At 37.3% G+C, this 17,172-nt stretch overlaps 1 protein-coding gene across 1 annotated transcript; it reads right to left on the reverse strand.

Annotated features, from left to right (window-relative positions):
• Positions 1-4,274: 4,274 nt before the first annotated feature.
• LOC110793511 (uncharacterized) lies at positions 4,275-5,571 on the reverse strand. Its single transcript, XM_056839514.1, has 4 exons — positions 5,380-5,571; positions 5,142-5,264; positions 4,903-5,043; positions 4,275-4,847 (listed from the first exon to the last, which is right to left on the reverse strand). The coding sequence occupies exons 1-4, from the start codon at positions 5,569-5,571 to the stop codon at positions 4,275-4,277; spliced, it is 1,029 nt and encodes a 342-aa protein (XP_056695492.1).
• Between the last annotated feature and the right edge of the window lie 11,601 nt (positions 5,572-17,172).

Below are 17,172 nucleotides of genomic sequence, written 5' to 3' on the forward strand. Positions count from 1 at the left end.
CGTCCGATGCTTATTCGTACGATACGCTTCCGATTAAATTTCCGATTCCGGAATTCATTTCCGATACGAACAATATTTAACATTTCCGATTCCGGAATTAATTTCCGTTTCGAACAAATATTTAATATTTCCGTTTCCGGAATTATTTTCCGATTCGGGTAATATTTCCGATTCTGACAATATTTCCGTTTCCGGCAATATTTCCGATTGTGGTAATATTTCCATTTCCGATAATATTTTCCGATACATACCATGTTTCCGTTTCCGGCAACATCTACGACTTGGATAATATTTATATTTCCGATACGATCCATATTTCCGTTTCCGGTAATATCATCGTTTCCGGAGTATTCATTTCTTGCCTGTGACGATCTCAGCTCCCACTGAAACCAAGATCCGTCGGTTCCGAATATCCATAGATAGAGTATTTAATGCCATTAAATACTTGATCCGTTTACGTACTATTTGTGTGACCCTACGGGTTCAGTCAAGAGTAAGCTGTGGATTAATATCATTAATTGCACTTGAACTGAAGCGGCCTCTAGCTAGGCATTCAGCTCACTTGATCTCACTGAATTATTAACTTGTTAATTAATACTGAACCGCATTTATTAGACTTAACATAGAATGCATACTTGGACCAAGGGCATTATTTCCTTCACTTGGTCCAAATATGCATTCTATGTTAAGTCTAATAAATGCGGTTCAGTATTAATTAACAAGTTAATTCAGTGAGATCAAGTGAACTGAATGCCTAGCTAGAGGCCGCTTCAGTTCAAGTGGAATTAATGATATTAATCCACAGCTTACTCTTGACTGAACCCGTAGGGTCACACAAATAGTACGTAAACGGATCAAGTATTTAATGGCATTAAATACTCTATATATGGATATTCGGAATCGACGGATCTTGGTTTCAGTGGGAGCTGAGATCGTCACAAGCAAGAAATGAATACTCCGGAAACGATGATATTGCCGGAAACGGAAATATGGATCGTATCGGAAATATAAATATTATCCAAGTCGTAGATGTTGCCGGAAACGGAAACATGGTACGTATCGGAAAATATTATCGGAAATGGAAATATTGCCGGAATCGGAAATATTGCCTGAAACGGAAATATTGTCAGAATCGGAAATATAATCGGAATCGGAAAATAATTCCGGAAACGAAAATATTAAATATTTGTTCGAAACGGAAATTAATTCCGGAATCGGAAATATTAAATATTGTTCGTATCGGAAATGGATTCCGGAATCGGGAATTTAATCGGAACCGTATCGTACGAATTAGCATCGGTCGAGGCCCGCTGGACGAAGGCCCAGCACGAAGCCAGGCCATCGCCCAGCGAGCCGCACGCACCAACGCACGCCTCGACCAGGCCCAGCGCAAGGCCATGCCCAGCCAAGGGCGCGCGCGCGCAGCACAGCAGCGTGGGTTGTGCGCCTGTCGTGGGCCGCAAGGCTTGCGCGGGTGCACGGCTTGTGCGATGCTTGTGCGGGAAATCCTAATCCTATTAGGATTTGTGCAAAGATTAAAATCCTAATCCTATTAGATTTGCTTTGTTATTTAGAGTCCTAATAAAGTTCTAATTAGCAAATCCACATCCTAGTAGGATTACAATTCCTTTTCCATACTCCTATAAATAGGTGCCTAGGGTCACAATTTATGGGTACGATTGAAGTATTCAAAGGGTAGGTTTTTGAAATAAAAATCAGCCATACACTTGCAAACAATAGCCGAAATTCCTAAGCACCTTAAGGGCGATTCTAGTTGGTCAAACTTGAGGCGGATCCGGACGTACAGTGGACTATCTACGGAGGGACGACATTTAGAGTCCTAAAGACTTGTTCTTGTTCGGTTCGGGCGCAGCTAGGGAAGGCACGCTACAACATGTATGCATCTATTCTATGCTAAATGATTATGTGTAAATAATATGCTTTCCTGGCTTTATGGTTTTTCCGCATGATTTATGAATTGTCATATGTATCATAACCTAACATAATGCGGGCTAGGCTTGCGCTCAGCCCAACAATGCTCCGTACAGTGTGGCTTACGAGGCACACGAGCATGCGCCCATGCCCCGGCAGCCACGCGCACACATCGCAGCTCGTCGCTGCTGTGGCACTCGCAGTGTCGCTGTGTGGTGCTCGACGCTGCGCGCAAGGCAAGTCAGCCCTTGCTTGCTCGCAGCTCACAAGCCAAGGCTCTCCTGCCTTGCTCGCGCTCCTCACCCAACGCGCGCGGCACGCCGCATGCTTGCTGTTGCCCGCGTCGTTGCGGCTCGGCAGTGGTGTGGTAGCCCGCATGGCTCGACGAGCCACACGTCCACCCATACCCCTCGTTTTCGTGCCTTTGGTTCGTGCCTACGGACCAACTAATTAAAAAAATAATTAATTTCACGAACATTTGCATTAAGTTATTTCTCACAAAATTTACGATTTTTATTTTCGAAAAATAATGACTTTACGATTTAATTAATTTTTAAAAACAATCCAATTTTGTTAAATTCATTAAATTTAGGCTAACTTAATTCGAATTTTAAGAACGAACAATTTCAACCAAAAATTTGAACTTTTAAATAATCGAATCTAAAACTTTAAATCGTTCTAAACATTTAAATTTCAGATTTTTACAAATTTGGTTTTAAGTGTTGATTAAAATTAACGAATCTAATCAACATTTTAATCCAATAATTTTTAAAATCTTCCACTTTCCATGAAATTATATTATCTTTCCCAATTAACCAAATTTCCAGATCCAAATTATTTAAAAATGAATTAGCGATCTAAAATGTACGAATTTGGGGAAAGAAGAATTTGGGTTTATACTTAAAAAAAATGGCCGAAATTTTTACTATAATTTTAAAATATACCCAAAAACATTGTGTCAAAATTTCAATAAATTCCGAGTAGTTTAGGTCGACCAATTAATTGAAAAACTTTCCGAATTTGTTAATTTTAATACGAAAATTAACAAAAACGCCCAAAAGCACATACTTCGAGGCCTACTTTTGCAATTCCGTTCACATGAATTGATCTTAGAAAATCGTTTCCAATCAGATTAAGGTCAGAAAAGTCGAAAATACGAAACTTTTTGAATTCAGGACCTATTACGCGATTCATCCAATAATCCATAATAATTCAAAAAAGTTAAATAAAAATTCCAAAAAATTCGACAACAGCAAAAACAATAAATCATGCTAAAAATTGCTTTGAATACATAAGGCCCATGATACCACTATAGGGGAATACAGTTAAACATACATAACATGTGCGGAACATCCCCAAAGCCAGGAAACATGTATAAAGCATAGTTTAAGCATACTTACATTTGAAGCGTATTTTCCCGAGTATAGTATCAAAGAACACGAACAAAGCACTCCACTTGTCGTTCCTCTATTTGGTTCACCAACATGTTCAGATCCGTCTTGATTATTGTAGCTTAGACAACGCACAAGATATTTTTCTTTTCGGGATGAACAGTTTTTGAGCAGAGAGAAAAACTGAACAACGTAATTTAGGAATTAGGTTTAGGTGACTTGGAAAACTGATTGTGTTGTGTGTGTAAAATAATTTAACCTAATTGTTATATTAAGTGTAACCGGCCAAGACCAAGGGGCCTTGACCGGCCACACCCACACACTCGTGCACAGCCCGCGCACAACACACACACTGCAGGCCGAAGCCCACAGCGCGCAGTCGAGCAGCATGGGCTGTGGGCCTTGCTTGCTCGCTAATGTGTTGCTGCGCGTTTGTGCGCGCTGCCACGCCCACGCGGGCTGGCTTGCTTGCTTCGTTGCGAGCTCGCTGGCTCGTTGGGCCTTGCGCGCTTGGCTCGACGGGCCGGCAGCTCCAATGCGGCTCGTATTCGCGACGAACGCCTTACGGCTATTATTTATCGTATCGTACACGACGAATCACCGTCGTACAATACGATTATTCGTTTCGCCTAGCTTACGAATATTCGCGATACGATATACGATTCCGATACAAGGTCGTATCGTATAATACGTTTCCCAAACTAATTCCCGAAAAGCTAATAAATGAATTTCCGATTCATTAAATCCGGTGATCTATTACATATCATTGGTGTGACCTTATAGGTTCAGTTAAGAGTAAGTTGTGAGCCTAATATAGATTAGAACTCACAGATCGGAAGCATTGCTCCAGCTAGCTGTTCCGATCACTTGATCTTACTGAATTAATTATTTGCAATTAATCTAAATCTTGGTATTAGACTTAATGCACCTTGGGTGAAGGACATATTTCCTTCAAGGACAGTGGTCAAACAAGCCTTCAGACAAGAAGCCAGCTTCAGCACTAGGGAAAGTTTGCATCCAAAGATCATTGGCCATGACTCTATCAATTTTGGAGAACACCCTAGCAATGCCCTCCTGTTTGTTATTCCGTGTGTAAAAATGGCCAACAGATTTAACATCTTCCAACCCACAACAATTTACACAATTTCTGAAATCTATCATAGACTGGTGCCTTACAGGAGCACATACTCTCTCATCCACATTAAGGACCCATTTAAAGTCTCCCATAACATCCCATGGCTTGCACATATTACCACCAAAAACACATAGATCTCTCCACAAGGTCTCCCTTTCTGCACTTTGATTAAAAGCATACACAATGGTGTAGAAAAACTCACTTTTTCTGTTTCTAGGGAAAACTAAGCAGTGGATCATTTGGCTAGAAATACCCAACAGAGTCAGTGTGAAAGTACTTGGGTTCCAAGCTATCATGACTCTACCCCCCTTACAAACTCTACTATTTGTTGTGAAACACCACCCACTAAACATATTAATATACAAGGCCCCCAACTTAGATGGGGGGACCTTGATTTCCAAGAGACCAACCAACCCAGCGTTGTGAGAGAATGAAAGCTCTCACCTCATTTTTCTTCCTCTGGGTGTTGATCCCTCTCATATTCCAACTGACAATACTATCCATTGCTGCCAGAGAAGTTCCTTCCCCCAGGAGCAAAATTCTGTAACACACCCACCACTTCACCATTCTCCCCATTATCCTCATCTAAAGCTTGAAAATGGTTGACAATACAAACACTTGCAGGTCTTCGAACCACTCTTCGATCTGCTTGGATTCGACAGAGGTTGGAATCCTTCATTCACCTGTTCAGCCTTCACATGATCAGTACTACTAGTAACCAGGGGAGCAGCAAAAACCTTTGGCACCCACACCCTTCTACCAGTGACTTTCCTACACTTAGAGACCTCATGGCCCATACCCTTACACTGAGAGCACACAATAGGTCTCCATTAATATTCAACACCAACATCCACCACCACACCCTTCTCATTGATGAACTTCAGTTTCTCAGGAAAAACTTGCTCCCACTGACACTTCAACCTGCACTCTTTCAAACAGAAGTTTATCTCTCTTTGCAGTAGCACTATCTACATGTATCAGGATACCAAGCTTCCCCACTATCTTGCTAAGGCTCTTCTCCCCCCAATATTTGAAATCAAGATTATGCAGCTTAACCCAAATGGGGACAGAACGTAAGTCCTCCTTCGAGAAATCCATGTCTTGTGTGTCCATGCTTTCAACACCATTGGTTTACTATCAAAGAAAGGTCTATTAGAAGCCAAAACTTCATCTCTCCTATCCATGGTAGTAAACCTAACTAAGAACACCCCCTTCGCAGCTACAACCACCTAATCTACCCTCATGTTCCTCCAAATTCTACGGACAAAACCCTCCATAACATGGATAGGGGGGTTTGCTCCTACCACGTAACACATAATGGCCGAGTTCCAAAAGTCAATTTCCTCCTGTATATCCTCCATTCCTTACAGCAAGATCCTCTGTTTCATCCTTAATCAATGGTGCTCTGATAGTTGGCTCACTAATCACATTCATCAGATGATTCACAGGATTCGCAGTATTCACATTATTCATATTCATTTCAGGGTTTGCAGCAATCTCAAAATCAGTGTTTAAGTTTCCCCTAATATTACCAAATTGCAAACGCGGTAAAGAAACAGGGTTACCTTCAATCTCATCGTCCCATGGAATTGGAGTCGATCGTGTATGAATCGCAGATAACCAGTCCGAGAACGATCGTCTCGTACTGGCTTGATGATGTTGTAGTTCACGCAATGAATCCGTAGGCGAAAAATCATGCCAAACCACCATCTCCAACAATCTGGGTATCCACAATGGGTGGCGCTAAATCCTTGATTCCAGTTTCCAAATCACCCAATATCCCTGCAAAAGGACCAGTGCATTGTGTTGTAGATTTTCCTTGGTTCGATGTAGTTCCTTTCGTCCGAGCTTTAGCCTTCCTTGCCATGGCGTCACTGCTAAGCAGGAGAAGAGTGCTAGAGAGATAAACGCGCTAACCTTTTGTGAGGTTTTGTCTGTTTTAATATATACAAAATATAAACGTAAATAAATTAATTAAACTCGAATATTAATTTGAATTTAGCCACAAACAAGAGCGACGAAACAGGGGTTCACGCCGAGTCTGGAGTGGCCCCACCAAAACCAGCGGCCAACGTGGATCAGGAGGCTCCCTCCAAAAGCTAAGGGGCCTAGCTAGATCAGATGCAGTTTCTGGCGCACGCGGCTAGATCATGCGAGCAACCCTTATTCTTAACTAACGCTCCCTGTAAAACACACGTTAGTCAAATCGCATAATTAAATGGCTAATTTACATGTAAAATAGATTAATGAAAAGGATTAGCATTGATTATATGGGGTCGAAACATTCAACCTCGGGACAGGAGAAGGCCACTAGAGTCGGCACGAAGTGTTAGACTCCAGTGGTTACCACTTGTACTAGGCACAATACGCTGGAATCTAGCGTGGTCAGCCAGAAGCTGGTGGGATACACTGGATTCTAGCGTGAACACTTACCCCCAGTTTTATTTATTACTACGTATGTGATTTACGAATTAAAACGCAATAAAAACATACTTTTATACACGATTAATTGCACAATTTGTGTATTAATTAGTTCTAAAAAAATATTATACAAGTTAGTTATAATTTTATAAATACATTAATGCACGAATTTGTGCATTAAAATTGGTAACTAATCTTCTCGAAAGCAAAAACATTGCGGAACCTTGGAGTTTAATTCCTCCAAACAACATCTACTAAGGTGTAAACATCGGCACATTAAAAACACCAATTTTCAATTTGACAAGGTCTAGATTTCTTAAAGGCAACTTGGGCACAATTATCTCTAGTAGTTGTGATATAGCTTTTTGCCTTTAGTGATATAAAAGCTATGTTGTTGTGGGGGAATGATATGCAATTATGCACATAGGATACTTGTAAGTAATTAAGAGAGATCATTAGAGGTTAACTCCATCAAATTAAAGTTATCATAAAATAAATGAACTGAATCCTCGTGGAGTCATGGATTATATTGATGAAACAAAAGTTGATGAATGGACCAACATTGGAATTAAGGTTTTATTTTGTTCACTTTATGTAACTTATAACTAAACTTAGTTATGACAAGTTTTACAGAGTAATAAGCTCAAATTAGTTTAGTCAAGTTTAGATAAATTTGGTTAAATAAAGATTAATTGAGTATAACATACCTCAAATGTATCTTCTAGCTTGGCTAAGAAAACAAATCAAAAAGTTATGCCATGTCAGGTAAGAAAACAATAATCCAAAATGATAAGAGCACCCGATAATTGAACATATAGTCGCTAATCGGGGGTGTAATTCTTTCTTTGTACTTTTTAGCTATATTCCGTAACAATTTGGCATTACAATCGCTAACACACGACTATATATGATGATTAATATTTTGAAAATATAATCATATCTATACAAAATTAAAAATAGTCGAATTAAAAATAGGTAAATAGTACAAAACTTAAAAGGTTGGTGTTACTTGGTGTTACACTAATTACTGTAATACGGAGTAATGAAGGAGAAAGATCACTATCAGTCTATCAGTGCGAAAGACAATTCGTAACAAATGAGAACAAAAGTCAATTGTTAGATTTGTTACCAATTTGCACTATAAATAAATTCCACCACCGTGACACTTTAATGCATAAAAAACAAAACCCACCACAAAATCCACCACTTTGATTTTAGGGATTTATAATACTTACTACTACGTCAAATCAAAATATGCTAACTAGGTTTAGCCGAATAACAATGACCAAGTAATCGCATAACGCTCAATTCAATTCGTTTTTTTTACATGGAAGTATAATATCACTGATAATCAGTTATACGGTATTTACAATGATAAAATAGAGCGATTTCCTTCAATATGGATAAAGATTCAATAATTTCCAAAATACGCTACTTTCTAACTTAATTCCCACCATACCATCCACGTCAGCAAGGGAGAAAGAAAAGTATTTTTTTTCCGGTTCAGCGTTGAACCGCCATCTGAGATGGCGGTTTTGTTTTGATGCAAACCGCTATCTCAGATGGCGGTTCAATGGTATAAACCGCTATCTGAGATAGCGGTTTGCTTTAAAACAAAGCCGCGTGGTACCACGCGGTTTTATTATAAAACCACGCTGTTTTATAACCTGAAATGGCGGTTCATTAAATATATAAGCCGCTATTTTAGATAGCGGTTTACCCTTTAAACCGTTGTTTCAGATAGCGGTTTATTGTAGATTTTATATAAAAAAATATTAGACCGGCTTTCTTGCTGACGTGGACGGTAGAGTGGAAAATAAGTGAAAAAGTAGCGTATTTTGAGAATTTACGAATCTTCAAACAATATTGAAGGAAATCGCTCAGATAAAATAGATCTGTATATCACAGATTTAAATAAAATACATAACTGTTACAATCAAAACAATTACTATTTTGCATCCTAAAGCACAGCTCATACTCCAACGCTTCTAGCTTGGCGCGAGCAATGATTTTCGATGTTTTCGCATCTTTCCATGTAGAGTCCTCCGCAATCTGTGCACGAATTGTTCCTATCGACGAGTTGATGATAAACCATAAACCTCTATGAATCCAAATCTATTTCCCAATTAATGAAACCATAAACCTCTATGAATTCAAATCTATTTCCCAATTAATGAAACCATAAAAATAAAATTCTCATCCATGGACAAGGATCAAGAACCTAGAAAAATCTAGGAAAAACCCAAATAAAATAGGGAACAACCCAAGAATAAATTGGGAACAAAATCAACGGAAAAGAAACCAAAAAAATACAAAACATGAAAAGAAAACAATGAAAAAACAAGAAGTGACGGAAATAATCTAATTTTCGAAGAAATTAGACAATTTTTGACCTAAACGGCCAAGAAAATTAAAAACCTAGAAGATGAGAGTGAAGGGAGGAGAGAGATATCTTATACTCCGTAGTTGATATGTACAACGTACGCTCAATTTGTCTTGAACGATTATTTCGTAATTTTTTTTAGAGTATCATTTTAATTATGTTTGTCCTATATTTCAAGAGAAGTTTATCAAGTTACAAACGGGAAATGTGGCAAATAAGCCCCAAGAGTTAACTCTCATGTGCAAATTAACCCTCTTATTATTAATTGTAGCAAATTAATCCTATTACTTCAAAAAGTGTGCAAATTAAAACACCCATGTAACATACCAACATTTTCTGATGAGATACAATCTGAATGAGAAAAAACCCAATGGAAACCACCATTATTATTGCCAAAAAGAAGCTCACAGCGGGAAAATCTAATCTATGCAGTTCGTATTAATTAGAAAGTTAAATGCATAATTACAAAACAAGTTGTCAAAAACTCAAATCTTCTAAAGGCGGGGTTGAAAGCACTTCGAGTCTTCGTCCGCTTATAATTTCTAATTGAGTCAACCAATTGGGGAGGAAGGAACAAGGGGTTGGTGAGTTATGTCTTGGGGTGGACACGGAAGGTTGCAGGGTTCGATCAACCCACGCCCCATGAAGGAAGACAGAAAAAATGTAGGAGGAAATGAAATAGGTTTGGGATGGCAGAGATGAAAATACGAAATGGAGGAGATGACTCATGATTGCAGGAGGAGATAGAAAATTGTGTAATTGTAATATTCCGGTGAAATTGAAAATATACGGTTGTATTCCGGCTAAATTATAAATTTCAGGTTAGATTGGGCCGGATAATAACTTTTAGGTGTTAATTGAACATATTACAAAAGATATGGGGTTGATTTGCTTCAATCTATACCTAGTCTATACTAGTATTTAAAAAGGAAACCATAGATTATTAGAAGACATATGGCATCTCATTATTAGAAGCCATGTGGCATCTCTCCCTAATTTCATCCATCATTTAATTTTATTTTTTTTCAATTTTTCTTTATTGTTTCTATGATTTACAACTTCTAATGCCTCTTCCACTCCATTTTACTTATTCAACATCAAGTTATTAATAGTCTAAAATACTCATTAGTCTCTTCCACTCCACCCCTTTAACATCCAATATTTATTCAACATATAATTTTATATTTTTCCAACCTTCAAATTACACCTCTATTTAATTCATATATTACCAAAAATCACAAGTACTCACTAATTAAAACTTCAAAAGACATCTGAACAACCACTGTACAACTGCCCGTTCTATGAACGAGCTCAAAAGCTAGTTAATAGTAAGAAGGCTAATTTGCACATTAGAGCTAACTCTTGGGGCTTATTTGCCACATACACCAGTTACAAACTAACTGAAAGTTTGTCAATTGTGATGTAGCCTAAGAATTTTAGCAAATACTAGCTAAATTACTAACATATGATGTCATGACATTATAATTACTGAGTCTTATACTTAACTCATTTCAATGAATTAACTAGTGTGTGGCCCGGGCGATGCCCCGATTGCTACTTTGAATAATTACAATTCGAGATTTTTTTTCAACTCAATATTTGACCAAAATGTATTTAGTCCATGAAAGTGAAAAGATTCATTGAGTTCATTAATTACACATGTACGTTACCGTCATTTATCATGCCAAATAATTTTTCAGTTAGATCATTTTACAATTCGTTTAATTTATTTTCTAATGGAACTACGTTCTTCAAATTAATAAGATATATGCATGGCATTTCTGTAGTTGATGCTTATGAGACTTATCATATATATCATGTGTAATTCATTGTTCTCCTAATATTTTAATTGCTATTTTTTATTCCAATATATTCCATAAAAAATAAAAGGTAACATAAAGATTTAGTTGTTTTAGACTTCGTGTTAACTGAAGGAAATAATTCCCTTGGTCCAAGTATGCATATAATATTAAGTCTAATACATGCGGTTCATTATTAATTAAACAAGTTAATAATTCAGTGAGATCAAGTGAGCTGAATGCCTAGCTAGAGGCCGCTTCAGTTCAAGTGGAATTAATGATATTAATCCACAGCTTACTCTTGATTGAACCCGTAGGGTCACACAAATAGTACGTAAACGGATCAAGTACTCCATCTATGGATATTCGGAATTGACGGATCTTGGTTTCAGTGGGAGCTGAGATCGTCACAAGCAAGAAATGAATACTCCGGAAACGATGATATTACCGAAAACGGAAATATGGATCGTATCGGAGAGATAAATATTATCCAAGTCGTAGATGTTGCCGGAAACGGAAACATGGTACGTATCGGAAAATATTATTGGAAATGGAAATATTACCGGAATCGGAAATATTGCCGGAAACGGAAATATTGTCAGAATTGGAAATACTATCGGAATCGGAAAATAATTCCGGAAACGGAAATATTAAATATTTGTTCGAAACGGAAATTAATTCCGGAATCGGAAATATTAAATATTGTTCGTATCGGAAATGAATTCCGGAACCGGGAATTTAATCGGAAGCGCATCGTACGAATTAGCATCGGACGAGGCTTGCTAGACGAAGGCCCAGCACGAAGCCAGGCCCGCGCCCAGCTAGCCGAGCGCCCAACATGGAGCTGCCACAGCCTCGCCAGGTCCAGCGCAAGGCCAGGCCCAGCAAGGCCTTGGCGCGCGCACGCTGAGCGTGCTGTTGGGCTGCGAGCAGCGATTGCTCGTGTGGGCCGCAAGGCCTGCGCGGGTGGTGCGATGCTCGTGGCCATACAATGCTCATGTTCGTAACGAATCCTAATCCTATCGGAATTCGTGTATTGATTAAATCCTAATCCTAATAGATTAAATTTATTATTTAGAGTTCAAATAGGATTCTAATTAATAAATCCAAATCCTAGTAGGATTATAATTCATTTTCCATACCTCTATAAATAGGTGATGTAACACCCCGACTTCTAAACACCATTAATTAGGTTAATTATCTTTAATTAGCAGCGGAAACCCTAATTTAGTCGGAGCGTCACTGCCGTATCTCCCTCGTGGGAAATACAAGGCGACATAACCTTTTTATATTTACTAACTACTGTTGAGTAACAGTAATTATACTTTTCTTCGATTAATTCTTTAATATTTACATCGAAATCTAAATGAACTTTAATAAATATTCCTAACATTGATTAAAGATAAATATTAAAATCCAACTCAATAATTGAGATTTGACTTAGAGTTTAATTAGTTCATCCATTTTTACTAGTGATACATAATTATCTTTATTAAACATCGATCGTGAATTTGATGGTTGCATCCTCACTCTAAGGCATCCCATGATCTTCTTCGTACCTAAAACAAAAGCAACATCGTGAGCCGAGGCCCAGTAACATACTACCCTAACAATGTAAATTCAGTTCAATTCATTTTATTTAATTTGCAATCAGGGAGAATAGAATATCGTAAATCACTTTCACAAAAATATCATAATAAAACATCATTTATAACTTGAAACTTTAGTAGTTCCCATTATCTTTCATAAAACCTTCATTTTACTTGGTAACTGACAAGTTAGCCTTGCGGGACGTCTCCCACCTTGCGATAGTCCTCAAGGAGCACTCTCCCTTGTTGGACATACGCCCGTACCTAAATAGTTTCTTTTTTTTAGCTTGCGGTAACCCTCAAGGAGCATTCTCCCTTGTTGGGTGTCCCGCGGTACGGCGGTACGTGCACGACCTAAAAATAGTAACCCCACTAACTGCCAGAACCGGTTACACTTTTATTTATCATGTTCTATATCTTTTTATAACTCATAGACATCGTTCTATAAAATCATACATAAACATGATTGAATATAATCATCATAAAACATACTTTATAAACACATTTCATATCCCACAACCCAATAAAACACATTATTATAAACATATTTCATAAACTCATAAAACACATTTAATAAGGGGACTGTGGGTGTTAGCAATAGATGTTACCTCAACCGTAGTTTATACTTCCTGTTCGATGGACCGTTCTTTCTGAGCTCCAAGTCCGATTTCTTTCAGAATATTAAGTCATTCAATTAGTTATTTAAAACGATAAATGATAATAAAAAAAACGATATTTTATAAATGATAAAATTTATAAGCAATGAATTTATAAATAACGAATTTTAATAAAAATATAATTTCATAAATTAATTGAAATATCACGAAATGGAATTTCAATCAAAACATAAATTTATATTTCATAAATCGATTTACATGAAAAATATTTAAATTCCATTTTTGTTAATACTAGCTAGTAACTTAATTTTAGTAAAACCGGTAATTTAAATATATTTTCCTACCTGAAAAATAATAAACAATTTTATTAGTAATTATTATAAATATATATATTGAAATATTTTATCAAATTTATTTAGATAACAACATGAAAGATAAATTTATAAATATGAAAATAGTAATAGAGAATTAGCTTAACAAAACCCATTAGAATTGGGCCCATCCCCTTTTGATTTGGGTTAACTGGAAGAATTCAAAAGTAGGAAATTGATTTCCTGATTTTGTGAATGTCGAGCAAAGGGGAGAGGCAAGCAACAAGCACGAAGGAGGAGGGAAGGAGACCGGCAGTAGCGACTGGGTGGCTTGGTGCCGCCGAATTTCGCCGGTGAAGGCGACGGTGGTGGTGGTGGGATGGTGTCGCGAAAACCGAAAGGAGGGGAAGAAATTGTGCGAAAATAAGAGAGGGAGCAGGGGACTTTTGTGAGGGGGCTTGGGTGGTTCAGGGGGCGGCGGCTCGCCGGGGATTGGGGGCGGAGATTGGTTGTTGATGGTGGTGGATTTTGCGGTGGTGAAATGTCAAGAGGAAGGGAGAGGGAGTGCGGACAGGGGAGGGAAAGCAGGGGATGCGGGGGTGCGTGGTGGTGATTGTAGATCGGGTTCTTGCCGGCGACGAAGATAGGTGGGATGAGAGGTGGTGGTAGGGCGGTAGGTGAGGCAGATAATGGTGGTGATGGTGGTTTCAGTGGCGGCAACCACTGATGGTGGTGTTCGAACAACGCAGGAAACAAGGGAGTAAAAATTGGTTTTTTTTTTTTTTTGATTTCTCTGATTTCTGATGTTCTATTTCAACTCTGAAAATTGATGAATTTGTAAGGGAAAAAGGAAGAAAGCAATTTGGAATTGTAAACATGGAGAGTGAAGGAGAAGAAAAAGAACTTGGGGCTTAAGCAAATGAATATAGACAGATTCAAGGGAGGAGAGGAAGGAAGGAAGTTTCTTCCTTCTTACTTTGTACGTGGAGAGCAAGGAAGAGAAGAAAATTGGATATTTGCTCTTTAGGGGTATTTTAGTAATTTCACTTACTTAGGAAAAATTCTGAAATTTCTTTGCTATATTTAGGAAGTGATATAAATAGGAATGTTTAAATTAAAATCAGATTTTCAAATAATTTTTTATAAAATATCGATAACATAAAATAAATTTAGTTTTCGAATAAAAATAAGAACGTTCCGAAATTAAAAATTCGAAATAAACAAGATTTAAAAAGGTAGTTTAAACTCGTAAAAATTAAATTATAAAATCTGAAAAATAAATAAATCGTGTAACGATATTAAAATTCAATCGCACTAAAACTTCGTTAATTAAAATAAAGTTTGAAATTAGGATTTAAAACGATTTTAAGCTAAATAAAAATAATTTATCATAATTAATCAAGCTTTAAAAATTCGGGGCATTACAGGTGCCTAGGGTCATAATTTATAGATACAATTGAAGTATTCAAAGGTAAGATTTTCAAGAAAAATCATCCACTCTCTTGCCCCTATTTAGCCGAAATCTATACTACCTTAAGGGCGATTCTAGTTGGTCAAGCTTAAGGCGGATCCGGACGTGCTGTGGACTATCTACGGAGGGACGACACTTGGAGTCCTAAAGACTTGTTCTTGTTCGGTTCAGGCGCAGCTAGGGAGGGCACGCTATAAAGTGTATGCATCTAAACTATGCTAAATGATTATGTGTAAATAATATGTTTCCTGGCTTTATGTTTTTTCCGCATGATTTATGTTTTGTCATATGTATCATAACCTAACAGTGGTATCACGAGCCTCTTATTATTTTCATAATCTAAATTGCATAAACATGGTTAAATATTACAAATTTGCAAGGAATTAAAAGGGGTGATTAATTTTCGTAATTGTTAATTAATTGCAAATTGCGTTTATTTAATTATATGTACGCAATTTTTCGGCAGTTTCTTCGTTACTCATCCAAATCGAGTGATTTTTGTGTCAATTCCGCATGTAAAAGGCATTCTAAATTCGAAGCCTAACTATGACTAACTATGACTTTTCGGAAGTTTTAGTTTTTCGAACGCAAAAGTTTGTAAATTTAAGATGTTAAATTAAGTATTTGCGATTCTTGTTGATAAATCTTGAGTTTTTGATTGACCTACAGTATATGTTTAACAAGTTTGAATGCCTAGCCTTGTTAATTATACAATCTAATTTGTAATTATGATTAATTTGTTGAAATTCGAATAATTTAGAATTGATTTGATTTTCATAATTAATTAATAATTTAATTAGATACCTATGATTAAAAACCACCATAAAAATTGTTAATTTGTGTTAAAATTTTAAATTTTTATGACCTAGATTTGAATCCATGTTAATCGGAAATTAATTGATTAATAAATTTTCGATTTTTCGCCCTAAAATTATGAAATTAATATGATTTATTAATTTGTCATTAATTTTGGAAATAAAAGTTTTAATTTTTATGCAATTCGCTCATAAAACTTGCACACACAAAGCAATGGACGCTACGTGTTACCCTTAAGTGGTGTTGTATAGTGCGGGCATGCGACGACGAGCAAGGGAGCTCGTCGCCCATGCGGTACGAATGCAGCGAGCAAGGCGAGTAGCACGCGAGCACAAGGCAGCAGCCCTGCCTTGCGTCGAGTGCTGCGATGATGCATGGGCGGATGGACGAAGAAGCATGGCGAGCGAGAACGGCAGGCGCGCGCGCGCGGGCAACGAGGGGTGCCTCGCAGCAACGAGCGCTGCCTCGCCCAGCCTCCCAAGCAACTGCTGCGCTACGAAGCGGCGAGCGATGCTGCGCGCAAGCGTGGCTCGGCTTGCTGCGTTTGCGCGTGGCAGCTGCTCGTGCCTTGCTGTGCGATCACTCGTGAGGGGCGATGCTGCCTCGAGGACTCGACGGGGCATGGGCGCAAGCCCATGGCCTCGTCTTGACCCGATTGATGCGCTTTGAATTTAATTTTTAATTTTCAGTTCGGAAACGATTTTAATTAATTTTAAAATTCGTAATTTAAATTGTTTTCTTGGATTTTAATTTTGAATATTATAATTATTATAAATTTTATTTATACTAATTATTTTACTAAAGTAAAAAAAAAATTGAATTAATTTAAATTCGTTTAACTCAACTGAAATAAATTAAATTAAAGGATTCGATTGTAAATTTATATGAGCTTTAAATTTTAATTAAATTTGTATGTTTCCGGTTAGACTAGAAATACATTTTTATGTTTAAAATTAGTAAAGCATATGAATTTATTGGTTTAAGTGGGAGCATTTTTTAGTCATAAACTCTTGATTAGGTCTACAAATCCTTTAAGGTTAAACAACTTGATTAGAATTAATAAGGACTGAATAATTGGTAGATTATTAGTGCCCTTAATTAATTGCTGCAAATATTTATGTGATGCATAACGTGTTTTACTAACCAGCTATGTGGGCCATTCATGATAATGAATGGGTGAATGGTATATGTTGTATATGTACTGTTTTGCAGTTTATGGAAGTGACTAGTATGGCCCAAATAGGATAGAAAATATGGTCTGCGTACCATTAATTTGAATGTAATTGGTCTAGCGTACCATCAAATAG

This window comes from Spinacia oleracea, chromosome 3 (genome assembly GCF_020520425.1).
Source record: "Spinacia oleracea cultivar Varoflay chromosome 3, BTI_SOV_V1, whole genome shotgun sequence".
NCBI lineage: Eukaryota > Viridiplantae > Streptophyta > Magnoliopsida > Caryophyllales > Amaranthaceae > Spinacia > Spinacia oleracea.